Raw genomic sequence first — 15,000 nt, 5'->3', positions numbered from 1 at the left:
AAAACTTCCCCTCACTCGGTCTGAAGCTCTTTTCCTTTTCTTTGCATCTTCCGTCAAGGGTTTTCGCTGCTTCTTAGCTGGCTCTGCCATTATACACACGCTTACAAAAATCTCTAGGGTTTTGTTAGCCTGCCTCTGTGCTGTAAACTGATCCTGCCCGGTCGGCGGGTGCGATACACTGAACTTCTTGCAAGTGGGATATTCTTCCTACAGACAGTAGGGGGCGGGCGAAGAGCCTTCATTAAGCCCTGTAATGAGTCATTTAACCATATACCGACTTACGAAGATGATTAATTAACACGAAAACGTTGCCTGGTGTCCCTTTAAGAACAGTGAATCTGTTCTGTTAATCTGACTGATTTTATTAACTGAAGGAGATCTTTGATAGAGTTAAAGGACAAGTTCGATATTTTACACTTAAAGCCCTGTTTTCAGATAGTTTATGATTAAATAGAACGTTTAAGATTTAAATTTAGACACATGCTGCTGTCCTGAGAATTTTCGGTTTCTGTGGTAGCGCCCCCCCTCCTCCACAACGCTGCATAGGTGCACTGGAACAATCTTTCTAAAACGCATTAAACTTTCGTTTACAAAGACGCTGAATTCACAGTGGTCAAGTGTGTTCACTGATATGCTCACACAAAAATCGCTGTAAAAGATTCTTTCCAACAGGTTTTATCGTAGGCTACGCTATCCAAATTATTGTCACGTCCATGGCTAATGCTAAAATGTCTTGGAACTTGCACGATGTGAATGATAACTTACGTGAATCATTATGTTTTCATCATGAAAGTTCCACGGCCAAAAAAATAGTAAACGTACAAAATCATGTAGCCAAATTATTCATGTAAGCTAGGGTTAGTGTTAGGCTTATGATGTGAACATGACAGGTTATGGACATAACAAATAAGTTAATTTTCCGCCTGTTACAAATGTTACGTTACAAAATGTCAAGCTTACCCCAAGTTCTTCCAACTCTGTCGTTCCAGGAGATAATGTGGGAACCGCTGTATTTCTCAGGCGAAAGAGCTTTTTGGGCGATTTCTTTCGACCTCCAGCGAAGTCCTCATTAGTAAAATGCAGACTGTAGAGACCGGGATCAGCTTTCTGCAGATCCTCAACAGGTGTGCTCACATCCAACCCAAGCAACTCCAGCCACAACTTTAGCCTTTCTGGATCGTTGAAAGGAAGTCTGTGACAACTTTTTTTGCCACGAATTTTCCCGCAATTCGTAACTGCACAAAATCGCCCAGTTTTTAGCTGTCTGTTGCAAAATAGTTCAAGACAGCGATCTTCTGCTTCTGTGTATTCAATAAAATGCCAGTGGTTTGCTTGTAATTGGCAAGTGTACGGTGTATGGTGCATTATCGCCACCAACTGGGCTGAAGTGTCAATTATTCAACGAATGGTAAAACACCTGTTGGAAAGCATCTTTTGCAGCGATTTTTGTGTGAGCATATCAGTGAACACCCTTGACCACTTCGGTGAGTTTCAAGTCTTTAAAAGCAGAAAGTTTAATGCGTTTTAGAATGATTGTTCCAGTGCACCTATGCAGCTGTTGGGGAGGGGGGGGGGGTGCTACCACAGAAAACGAAAATTCTCAGGACAGCAGCATGTGTCTAAATTTTTAAATCTTAAACGTTCTATTTAATCATAAACTATCTGAAAACAGGGCTTTAAATGTAAAATACCGAACTTGTCCTTTAATTTGAATGAACTTGAGATCTTTGATGGAGTTCATTTGATGAGATCTTTGATGGAGTTAATTTGATTGAACTGGAGATCTTTGATGGAGTTCATTTGATGAGATCTTTGACAGTTCTGAACTGGAGATCTTTGATGGAATTCATTTGATGAGATCTTTGATGGAGTTCATTTGATTGGAGGAACATCAGATGTTCAAATGTGTAATGAATCTTTAGCACAACATGTCCATGTGAGGGCTCCGACAGTGGGCTGACCCACACAAAATGTGTGTGTGTGTGTATTATTGTGTGTGTGTGTGTGTGTGTATCAGCGTCGGCATGTGTATTGCATGAGAATACCAATGTACTTTAATTATTTCACACAGCTAAATAATTCAGATTCTTCTTTAAAACCACAGAATGGCAGACCCATGTGCTTTGCACAGAACACGAGGGCTTGCTGGTATGGGTTGCCTCCTCATGTGTGTGTGTGTGTGTGTAAAGTCGTGTGTGTGTGTGAGTGTGTGTCCAATCGCCACTAGAGAAACTTTTAGAGTCAGCTGGAATCAGTATTCCAAGAGCATCGGGTTTCTTCATTGTACTGTTAAAAAGCAGGTGTAATCCAATTGCGCCAATTAGAGAAACTTTTAGAGACAGCTGACTAGTTATCAGTATTCAGAGCAGGTTTTTTCATTGTGTATAGCCCTACTCTTCCCAATCTGTGTCAAAAGCAACCCTTTAACTTTTTTGTTTTAGCTTTCTAATATCGTGCTATTTTCACTTTCACAAAATATCCAGTCAGCCCCAATCTGCTAGACTAGTTAAGTCATAGCCCTAGTGTACGTGCAGTAAATAGTTAAGTCATAGCCCTACTCTTCCCAATCTGCTAGACTAGTTAAGTCATAGCCCTAGTGTACGTGCAGTAAATAGTTAAGTCATAGCCCTACTCTTCCCAATCTGCTAGAATAGTTAGAAGTAGTTCAAATAGTTATAGTCCCCTAGTGTATTGCCCAGTAAATAGTTAAGTCATAGCCCTAGTGTACGTGCAGTAAATAGTTAAGTCATAGCCCTTCTCTTCCCAATCTGCTAGTAGTTAAGTCATAGCCCTCATAGACTAGTTAAGTCCCTAGTGTGTAATGCAGTAAATAGTTCAAGTATTTTAAGTAGATTAGTAGAACTACTAGGCCTACTCTGTATGTTGCTGCTCGTTGACATTTTATTATCATGTATGATCGCTAAACTTTGATTCTTTTTAATGTTGCAATTGGTTAACTCTATTCAACTGCGTATCTCAGTGTTGTGGTGTAGTATGGTAGTATGTGCGTGCGTGTGTGTTGACCTGATGGGGAGAGGGGCTATTCTTACAGATGAGTGCTGTGCTGTTATCACGCTGGCCAGTGGACAAGGGCAGGAAAAGCCCATTGTTGCCTATTGTCTCAGGGGCTTCTCTCTCTCTCTCTCTCTCTCTCTCTCTTTCTCACACACACACACACTCACACACACACATACAAACAAACAAACACACACACACACACATACGTACAAACAAACACACACAGACACAAACGCACATACACACATGCATTAATACACATTACACACACATACAAACACTCATAATGCCATGCACTTACACATTCAAGGCCAAACATACACACTCCACCAACAATAATAATTGACTAATTGACAACCTCTGTCCCACTATCCCACTGTGTTATGACACACACACACACACACACACACACACAATAAGACAGCTATCTCTTCCTGTGGGTTATTTCTGGACCAACAGTGGAGGAGAGTAGAATAATTGTCCTCCACACTGAAACCACATCTTAAAAGACTGAAACCCTCTACATAACTCTCGAGATCTCACACCAAGACTGAAACCCTGTTGGCTAACTCGGAGATCTCACCGGGTCACCGGGGAGAAAAGCCAGCCTTTTGTTTTAGGAGACAAAACTAGATTTGACTTTCAGCCTTAGACCTGTTGATCTCAATAAACTCTCTTTCTCACACACACTCACACACACACACATACACACACACACACACACACACACACACAAACATATCGTAAAAGCACGCTCACTCTGTCTCTGACATATTGACAGCATGGGTTTAAACGTACACTCACATGGTGTTGATACAAGGCCGTCAAACTGTCAGTCAGATTTACTCAAGTTCTGTGTCTGAGGGGTGTGTGTGTGTGTGTGTGTGCGCACGAGTGTATGCACGAGTGTGTGTGTGTATCTGTGTATGTGTTACAGTACAAAGACTTTCTTCACAATTTAGCAGGTTAGCAGATGTGCCTGCTTGTGTGTGTGTGTGTGTGTGTGTGTGTGTGTGTTAGAGAGTGAGAGAGAGAGATTAAGATTTTACAGTGAGCTCTCTCTCTCTGAGTGGTGTGTGTGTGTGGTGTGTGTGTGTGTGGAGAGTGAGAGATTGAGATTTCACAGTGAGCTCTCTCTCTCTGAGTGGTGTGTCTGTTTTAGCTCCATATTAACTGCCTAAAACACAGCTGTGTCCCACGTACCTTAAGCACACACACGTTTGTGTAGAGTTGTCTGCAAGAGAGTAGTCTGATTCTGTGTGTGTGTAAGAAAGAGAGAGAGAGGTGGGGGAGTCCTCTATCCTAAACCTCAGTGGACTCGACTCCTCCTGTGTGTGTGTGTGTGTGTGTGTGTGTGTTAGAGGTGCCGGTGCTTTGGCAGCAGGACATGAATGGTCTCTCTGATGGCCAGAAATGGACAGCCTGTACAAAGCAAGAGAGTTGTCTGCACTCAATCACTCTCTTCTCTTTTTATCTCTCTCTCTCTTCATTTCTCTCGTCATCCCTCTCTCTCTCTCTCATTCTCCTTTCATCCCCCTTTCCTTTCATTTGTTTCTGTTTCACCCCTTTATTCACCCTTTCTCCCACCCCTCTCTTCATCTCTCTCTCTCACTCTCTTCATCTCTCTCTCTTCATCTCTCTCTCACTCACTCTCTTCATCTCTCTCTCTTCATCTCTCTCTCTCTGTCTCCTCATTCATCCTTCTCCCTCTCCATCTTGCGTTCCCCAGCTCCTATGCCACTCCTGATTGGCTGCTGTTGTATGACGCTTTGCTGTGATTGGCTTTTGTGTACCAGACAGATCTCCTGAAACACACAAATACACACACCAACATACAGTATAGTGTGAGACTAAACTATGCGACTGACAAACACACACATACACACACCAACATACAGAATAGTGGGAGAGAGATGTTCGGAATCAGTAGAACAAAAAAGATCAGACTGTCCTTCAGGGTTGAAAAGGCCCTCCAATCTTAGCCAACACACACACACACACACACACACACCACACACACCGTCTTTCAGGGTTGCAAAGGCCCTCCAATCTTAGCCAACACACACACACACACACATACACACACCGTCTTTCAGGGTTGCAAAGGCCCTCCAATCTGATCTTAGCCAACTGTTGCATCTTGAAGGTAATGAAAGTGGATGAGGAGATGACAGCTGGTTTTCAGCCTTCTGAAGTCTGTGTTTACATGTGCATCACTGTTGCACACACACACACACACACACACACACACACACACACACACACACACACACCACACCATTATATCTGATTCGCGAGAGTGTGTACTGGTTCATGCTAGATTATAGCTGATTCACGAGAGTGTGTATTGGTTCATGCTAGATTATAGCTGATTCGAGAGAGTGTGTATTGGTTCATGCTAGATTATAGCTGATTCACGAGAGTGTGTATTGGTTCATGCTAGATTATAGCTGATTCACGAGAGTGTGTATTCCTCAGCCAGGATGTCAGCAGTAGGCGGTCACTGCAGATGTGTTTTTGTTGTTAAATACCGAAAGTACAGTAAATCAGTGTGTGTGTTTGTGTGTCAGTAAATGACTCTTCCTCGGCTGCTGTTTTTATTCTCTGAGCCAGGAAGTGCTGTGCTCCATGTGAAAGCACAGCTCTGTGGCCTGTGTGTGTGTGTGTGAGAGGAGAGAGTGAGAGAGAGTGGGCAAAAGAGAGTTATATAATACCACAAATGTGTGGGGTTCCATGGTGTCTGTGTGTGTGTGTTGCAGCGAGTTTGTGGAACGTCTCGTGGGGAGCACTGTGTGTGTGTGCATGTGGTGTGTGTGTGTGTATGTGAGCGTGTGTGTGTCTGTGTCTGTGTGTCTGTGAGCGTGTGTGTGTGTGTGCGTGCAAACTATCCTTTGGGAGTTTGTGGTGTTGGGGAGGGGGAGTTGGGCCTCTTCTCCACTCTTCCTGTGCGTTAGACTGGCTGGGGTTTACACAGTTACTGCATTTCTGGGATTTAACTGCCACTTTATTGTATGTTTATTCATATATTTATAACATCATTTAAAAGCTGAGAAAAAGCTCTTTCATGTGATGTGATACTTGTGATGTCTGTGTGATGAGTAGGCTACTTCGGGAGTAGTTGAACTGAGAAGAATGGGTGAATTTGGATGCACTTGCTTTCTTGCTGTGCGCTGTCACTTTCTCCACTGCGTAAAAGACTAAATTATTTTGACAGGCCATAGGCTAAATAAAAATTGCTATTAGTCGGACGCAAAGCATAATATATGGTCATTATATATGGTCATTATACATAGGGTGTGTGGAATGATGATCCGACTAATGCACATGTGATGCTAATGCACATTTTTGATGAAGGCACTGATGGGGTTATGGGTGAGAGATTGTGTTCACTGCCCTGAAACACACACACACACACACACACACACACACAAATCTTCTGGGGTGTTAACATTCTGTAACTATACTGTGAGTGTGTGCACCCACATAGTGTGCACAAACACACACACCCATGATGCATGCACACACACACACAGCCACACACACACACAGCCACACACACACACACACACACACACACACACACGCACACACAAAGAATCACACGCACAGGGCACAATAAGCCTACACCAAACTCACACATAATATGAGAATCAGAAGAGAGACAGAGAGGGACGGAGGGCCACAGAAGCCTCAGGAACCAAAGAGAGGAAGGGACAGAGAGAGGGAGAGAGAGGGAGAGATATATAGAGAGGAGAGAGAGAGACACAGAGACACAGAGAGGGGAGGGAGGGAGGGAGAGAGAGGGGAAGGAGACAGAGAGAGAGGGAGAGAGAAGGGGGGAGAGAGAGAGAGAGGGGAAGGAGAGAGAGAGAGGGAGGGAAGGGAGAGAGAGGGAGGGAGGGAGAGGGAGACAGGGAGAGAGAGGGAGGGGAGAGGGGAGACAGAGAGAGGGAAGGGAGAGAGAGAGGGAGAGAGCAGGAGAGGAAGAAAAGAAGAGGTCAGAGAGGGGGTGCAGGAGGAAAAGAGAAAAAAAGTCGTCTGAAAAACAAAAGGCTTCACTTCCTGCCGTGCTTTTTATATTCACTGAAATGCACACACAGACGCATGTTTTATATCTATTGAGTGTGTGTGCGCACTCACACACACAAACACCGAGAGACACACGCATGCACACATTTAATATTTATTATCCAAATAACACACACACACACACACATACACACACACACACACACACACACACACACAGACGTTTACACAGACACACACACACACACACACACACACACAGACGTTTACATCTCCCCCCACACACACACACACACACGTTTACATCTCCCCACACAACACACACACACACACACACACACACACAGATGTTTACAGACGTTTACATCTCCCCCACACACCTCTCATGCCTGAAGCACTCAGGTCCACTGAGAAGGAGGAGTCGTGACCTTTGACCTCCGCTGTTTCCTGTCAGACGCTTTTTCCTCTTTACCCCAACATTCCAGACGCAACTATGGAGTGAGCACGCTGGGGGTGGTGTGTGTGTGTGTGTGCGTGTGTGTGTGTGTGTGTGCGTGTGTGGATGTGCAGACACACATGATTGTGTGTACTCTTTTGTCTGTGTGGTTGGTGTATGTGTGTATGTTTTGCAGGGGATGGATGTCTGTGTGGTTGCCCCCCCTCTCTCCATATCATCCCTCTCTATCCCTCCATCTCCCCTGGTCCCATCTCCCCTGGTCCCATCTCCCCTGGTCCCATCTCCCCTGGTCCCATCTCCCCTGGTCCCCTGGTCCCATCTCCCCTGGTCCCATCTCCCCTGGTCCCATCTCCCCTGGTCCCCTGGTCCCATCTCCCCTGGTCCCATCTCCCATCTCCCCTGGTCCCATCTCCCCTGGTCCCATCTCCCCTGGTCCCCTGGTCCCATCTCCCCTGGTCCTGGTCCCATCTCCCCTGGTCCCATCTCCCCTGGTCCTGGTCCCATGTCCATCTCCATGTCTGTGTCCCATTCTGGGCGACCGGTGAGCATTAGATGGATGAGCAGAGACCTGTGGAGCAGTACAGGCTGGTGTCCACCACAGTGGTCAGGGTGTGTGTGTATGTGTGTATGTGTGTGTGTGTGTGCGTGTGTGCGTGTGCATGCGCTGTGTGAGTGTGTGTGTGTGTGTGTGTGTGTGTGTGTTTGGTGTGTGTGTGTGTGTGTGTGTGTGTGCGCTGTGTGTGTGTGGCCATAACATTGTGTTGTGTTGTGTTGTGTTGTGTTGTGTTGTGTTGTGTTGTGTTGTGTTGTATTGTGTTGTGTTGTGTTGTGTTGTATTGTGTTGTATTGTATTGGTTGTGTTGTATTGTATTGGTTGTGTTGTATTGTATTGGTTGTGTTGTATTGTATTGGTTGTGTTGTATTGTATTGTGTTGTGTTGTATTGTATTGGTTGTGTTGTATTGTATTGTGTTGTGTTGTATTGTATTGGTTGTGTTGTATTGTATTGGTTGTGTTGTGTTGTATTGTGTTGTGTTGTATTGTATTGGTTGTGTTGTGTTACACAGTCTCAGTAGTGGGGCCCACTAGTAACCCCATCCCCCTCTGCATCCTGCATCATAGATTGGTGTGTCCTTAGATTGCCAGAGACTATAGATTGGTAGTCGCTGCACTGTTTACGCTCTTAATGTCAGACATTTTGTTGTTGTTTCTCGTTGTTTTTCTTTGTTGGCAAACATTGCGTAATCACAATGACGATTTCCGCTCATCAGCGTCTACAGGAGGCTTTTGTTATAGGAGGCAGTAATCATCACACACACACACACACACACACACACAGCCGTAACAGGCTCTCGTGAAACGTCCCAGACTGCATTGCGATGTTGCCCAGTGCTTTGCTTTGACACCATTAAATGGGCCTTATGCTGAACGGGGAATAAAAAAAGACAATTTTGCACCTCACTCTCTTCAATGACACTTCACTTGAAAGCGTTTACCATTGCAGCGTTTATCATTACAGAAAATCATTTTACTCCACGAGTATTGATTTGATGCTATTCAATTGTCCCCTCCATAGAGCGACAAATCAATCCCAAGGTTATAGCGTTTTGGAGAGCGCCAGTGTTGAGAGAGGGTGGTGGGTGGGGGCGGGGGCATCTGTTAGATGCAGGCCAGCCACAGGTGGTCGGTAATTTGGTACGTGAATTGTCGGGTAAGCGGTTTGTTCTGGCCGCTCGTCTGCTCTGCAGGGGGGAGAGGAAAAGAGGGACGCTCTGCGGAGCGGGAGAAAGGACAGCTAGCGTGGCGCCCCGCGGAGAGCCGGTCCTCTGACACTTTTAAAACGTATGGGAGCACGATTACGCCGCGCTAAGAGCCTTTCGGCAGGGTTATTAAGGCCCTCATGAGCGCCACGGCAACCAGCAGACACAATCTCTCACTCCATCCAAATGTCAGGGTGAGCAGGCAGCTGCATTAGGCTTGCCGTCCCTAACCAACTGGTCAAACACTCACTAAATACACACTCACATCCACTAGCCACTCTGTGTGTGTGTGTGTGCATGTGTGGTTAATATGCATGATTTATCTGGTCCTAATGTTTGATTGATTATGATAAAGTGTATTTGTGTGAGTGTATGTGTGTGTGTGTGAGAGAGTTTTTCTCCAGACAGTGTTTCCCTTGATTCAATTTGTAACACAAGATTGGTAGTGCATAGGTCTAATTGAGTGCCTGATGTGACGTGGGGATGCAATTGTAACAGTTGAAAGGCTGCTGATGTGTGGATGTAAAACTACATAGTTAAAATAAAGGTTCAATGACTTCTCCTTGGGACAAGCACTTTGAATTTTGGAAAACACTTTTCCATTTACATCGGGATTTTGCAAACATTCAGTGTCAGAGTCAATAAATGAGCCCTTCAACTAAATTGACAAGCAGCTGTAAGTAGACTAAGCATGCTAAATTCACATCCAAACAGTATTCTAATGTTAGCTTTGAGATGCTGCTTGATTTCATAACTTAACTTAGTTTAGTCTCTTCAATGTAGCCTACTATGTTGTGATAAGACCTTAGCAGAGTTTTCACTTCAATGCAGCAGTTTTAACAAATTTGCGCAGCATGGTCACGATGCTGAGCGGATTTAATAGCAATTTAGCCAGACGCCTTCTATGCAATGCTTCTATGTGGCAAACAACAATCCTTCAACAATCATGAATATTTTGTTAAAATGGAGTGGGCAGAGGGCTAGCGGCTACGAGAGCCGGAGCGGGCAAGGAAAGGCGTTGCGCGGCGTAAAAGCGCAGCTCAATGGCAATGCAAGGATTTGACCTTTATATTTAATTTTAAATTAAATTAAATTCAATTCAATTAAACATAGAATATTAATCTGTGGCAGCCGATTTTTATTTTGTGGCGCCCCGCCACAGATTAGTCAATGTATGGGAAACACTGCCGTAGTTGACTGAGGGAGTGAGTGATAATGTGTGTGGGTTTGTGTATCATATTTTTAGTCCTCCAGATCCTTTTTGGGATTGCAGATTTCAAATACATTAAAGACTAAAAATTAAACCATCACTTCCCCAGCAAAAACAAATTCAACCAACCTACTAAGCCACTAGTCCTTCAGCTAAGCCGAGTCTCCTGTGTGAGAGAACCCTGACCGCTGACCTTGACCTTGACCCCTGACCCCAACCCCGACTGAAGCCTGTTTACTCTGCTCATTGTCAGTTGTGTGTGAACAAATGGGCAGTTGATGATGTGGGTGTACCCAACCTGCCCAGACGCAGTGCTTAGCTGATTGGGGATGTTGCATCCATGTGTGTACTGGGTTGTTGGGTCATTGTGTGTACTGGGTTGTTGGGTCCACTTGTGTACTGGGTTGTTGGGTCATTGTGTGTACTGGGTTGTTGGGTCAATGTGTGTACTGGGTTGTTGGGTCCATGTGTGTGCTGGGTTTTTGGGTCCACTTGTGTACTGGGTTGTTGGGTCATTGTGTGTACTGGGTTGTTGGGTCCACTTGTGTACTGGGTTGTACTTAAAGGAATTATCCAGAGTAAAATGCACTTTAGATCGATTTACGGATGATTGGAGGACATACGTTGAGTTGACATCCAAATCATGTCATTCGGATGTGTTTTTGAGAAAGTTCGATGTTACCGCTTTAGTCAAAGCTCGCTAGAAGGAAGTGAGAAGGGCATATTATTTCGCCGCTACAAAAACGCTATTTTTATACCTCTTCTACAGTTCCAAACAACATCACACTTTACGTGGTAGTGAGTAGAGGGTCCCTAAAGCCAAACCGGCATCCCGAGGTCTTTATGTGGTCGGATAGAGAGTCCAGAATGAATTTCATCAAGCCAGTACCTTTCCGGAAATGTTGCCATCTTTGCTGCCATCTTTAGGGAAAGTCCCGTAGGAGTCGATTGCCAAGGTGCTCTGAAATTCACAATTTCACGTCGCTTAAAAAAAAAAAAAAATCATAGTAAACAACAACAAATAAACTGTAAATATAATACAATATAAATGGTAATGTGGCTAACACGTGTTCTCTGTCCACAGATGCAATGGCGGCTAATAGTATTAGCTGCTACACGCTAGCATAGTATAAATGGTAATGTGGCTAACACGTGTTCTCTGTCCACAGATGCAATGGCAGCTAATAGTATTAGCTGCTACACGCTAGCATATAATACAGTATAAATGGTAATGTGGCTAACACGTGTTCTCTGTCCACAGATGCAATGGCGGCTCCATCTCCAGCTAAGAGCATGGGAGACCCTGGGATCACCCCCCTCTCCCCCACCCACATTCAGGTGAGCGATCAGGAAGAGACTGACCTCAGGACTACATCTCCCAGAGGCACTGTTGAGTGCTAACTAAGATAGAGAGTGGTCAAAATAATTTAGAGACATTGGTATGGGCGACATGGTAGTAGACCAAAATGCCTTCCCAGAATGCACCCCTGAACAGCTGGGCTGCCAACTACAGTTGGTGAACTTTGATATAACCATGTGTATAGCACCCTATGATATAACCATGTGCATAGCACCCTATGATATAACCATGTGCATAGCACCCTATGATATGATATAACCATGAGCATAGCACCCTTTAATATAACCATGAGCATACCACCCTATGATATCATATAACCATGAGCATAGCACCCTATGATATAACCATGTGCATAGCACCCTATGATATGATATAACCATGAGCATAGCACCCTTTAATATAACCATGAGCATAGCACCCTATGATATAACCATGTGCATAGCACCCTATGATATAACCATGTGTATAGCACCCTTTGATATAACCATGAGCATAGCACCCTATGATATAACCATGTGTATAGTATAGCACCCTTTGATATAACCATGAGCATAGCACCCTTTGATAGCATATAACCATGTGCATAGCACCCTATGATATCATATAACCATGTGCATAGCACCCTATGATATAACCATGTGCATAGCACCCTTTGATAGCATATAACCATGTGCATAGCACCCTATGATATAACCATGTGCATAGCACCCTTTGATATAACCATGTGGATAGCACCCTTTGATATAACCATGTGCATAGCACCCTTTGATATAACCATGTGGATAGCACCCTTTGATATAACCATTTGCATAGCACCCTTTGATGTGATATGACCATGTGCATAGCACCCTATGATATCATATAACCATGTGCATAGCACCCTATGATATAACCATGTGTGTAGCACCCTTTGATATAACCATGAGCATAGCACCCTTTGATAGCAGATAACCATGTGCATAGCACCCTATGATATAACTATGTGGATAGCACCCTATGATATGATATAACCATGAGCATAGCACCCTTTGATATAACCATGTGCATGGCACCCTTTGATATAACCATGTGCATAGCACCCTGTGATATAAGCATGTGCATAGCACCCTTTTGGACACATTTTGGCTGCTGTATGCACTTCTTAGTTGGCTGCCCAAATGATATGTTCAGTCCTATGTTGTTGATGTGAGGTCGTGTGCAGTATAGGCTTTTAAAACTAGTTTTGATCCGTGCTGTGCTTGCTTGTTTCTATGGTCTGTGTTGTGCTTGTTTGTTTCTATGGTCTGTGTGTATTTGTTTACTTGTGTATTAACTTGTATGTTTACCTGTACGTTTATGTGTCTGTGTGTGTGTGTGTGTGTGTGTGTGTGTGTGTGTGTGTGTGTGTGTGCATGTGTGTGTGTGTGTGTGTGTGTGTGTGTGTGCATGCAGCAGCAGGACACTGATGAGACCCCTTCTGGACCGTCCTTCACCGTGGTGGTGGCCATCGACTTCGGCACCACATCCAGCGGCTATGCCTACGCCTTCGCCAAAGAACCCGAGTGCATCCACACCATGAGGTGAGAGAGCCTGAGGTGGAGACAGAGTGTGTGTGTGCATGTGTGTGTGTGTGTGTGTGTGCATGTGCATGTGTGTGTGTGCGTGTGCGTGTGCATGTGTGTGTGTGTGTGTGTGTGTGTGTGTGTGTGTGTGTGTGTGTGTGTGCATGTGTGTGTGTGTGTGTGTGCATATGTGTGTGTATGCGGTGTGCATGTGTGTGTGTGTGTGTGTGCGCAGGTGCATGTGTGTGTGTGTAGTGTGTGTGTGTGTGTGCATGTGTGTGCGTGCATGTGTGTGTGTGTGTGCATGCGTGTGTGTGTGAGTGTGTGCGTGCATGTGTGCATGTGTGTGTGTAAGGCAGGTGTGTGTGTGTGTGTGCTGTGTGTGACTGTGCATGTGTGTGTGTGTGTGTGCATGTGTGTGTGTGTGTGCATGTGTGTGTGTGTGCATGTGTGGGGGGAGTGTGTGTGTGTGCATGTGTGTGTGTGTGTGCATGTGTGTGTGTGGGGGGGAATGAGTGGGGGAGAGGGGGGAGGAGGTGTAAGAAGTGGGGGATGGAGAGAAAGAAAAGTAAAATAATTGGATATTTGTGAGCATGAAAGAATGAAGACAATTACAGCTACTGAGGGAGAGATGGAGAGAGATTGAGGGATGGAGAGATATAGAGTGAGAAAAGATGGAGGGTGGGAGATGGAGTCACAGAGAGATGGAGGGAGAGAGAGATAGATGGAGGGAGATGTGGAGGGGTATGGGTAGAGGTGTGAATAAGGGCCCTCCCCCACATTAACAGGGCCCTCCTTCACTGAAATTTCGATCGCCGAGATTCTTTTACAAATCTATAGGCATGCGTTGGCCAAGTTCACTTTTACTTTGTTTACTTTTGTTACTTTAAATTGTGCATGTCTTGTTTATCTAGCTCAAATGCCAGGCATCAGCCTCGGATCACTCTCACAGAAGAATAACACAAAGAACGCAGAATCTATTTAAAGTTGAACTTTAGAAATGAGTTATCGATCAAACATGCAAGGATGACACGTTCCTCTCCATGCAGCAGCTCTAACTTGAACGTTAGTCTACCACACAAAGCCCATTTGGAAGCTGCCATTTGAACGTTAGTCTACGCCACACCAAAGCCATTTGGAATGTTAGTCTACACTAAAGGCCATTAATGTTAGTCTACCATTTGGAACGTTAGTCTACGACACACTAAAGCGTCATTTGGAACGAATCCCGAGTGTTCAGAAGAGACCGAGAGACCGAGAGCAGGTTCCAGCTAGCTCGTCTTTGTTAGCATCACCTGTTTGATATAAGAAACGTCAAGAGAAAGGAAATGATAAAGGCAACTAAGATGAGGGGAGGCTAGTGGAGGTGCCGGATTTATCAGGTTCCCAGTGCCTCACCATCTATGAGCTCAGGTTGGTGAGAAGACTCTTTCACATTGGATGCACTCACTGTAATTTGTAACGTGGCCAAGAATATAAAGATTAGCTAGCCTTCTTCTGAAGAATCGAATTGGTGAGTCTTCACTAATTAGCTATATGCCTGTTGAAACGCATTCCACTCAGATAGCTAAGTGGCTACCAGGCTCATAATTCACTTTTAATTTGGTTGGTAGAGCTCAGTTCAAA

At 44.7% G+C, this 15,000-nt stretch overlaps 1 protein-coding gene across 4 annotated transcripts in view; it reads left to right on the top strand.

Annotated features, from left to right (window-relative positions):
• Window positions 1-15,000, top strand: part of hspa12a (heat shock protein 12A) — a 78,141-nt gene that overhangs the window by 13,809 nt on the left and 49,332 nt on the right. For 3 of the 4 annotated variants that reach the window (XM_048270026.1, XM_048270023.1, XM_048270025.1), the window contains exons 2-3: window positions 11,735-11,811; window positions 13,265-13,392. In XM_048270026.1, the coding sequence (XP_048125983.1) occupies window positions 11,735-11,811; window positions 13,265-13,392 (205 nt within the window). The remainder of the gene's footprint in view (window positions 1-11,734; window positions 11,812-13,264; window positions 13,393-15,000) is intronic. The other variant, XM_048270024.1, reaches the window with a different exon arrangement.

Source organism: Alosa alosa, chromosome 18 (assembly GCF_017589495.1).
Source record: "Alosa alosa isolate M-15738 ecotype Scorff River chromosome 18, AALO_Geno_1.1, whole genome shotgun sequence".
Taxonomy (NCBI): domain Eukaryota; kingdom Metazoa; phylum Chordata; class Actinopteri; order Clupeiformes; family Clupeidae; genus Alosa; species Alosa alosa.
The sequence above is the reverse complement of the archived record's forward strand: the minus strand, read 5'-3'. Positions and strand labels throughout refer to the sequence as shown.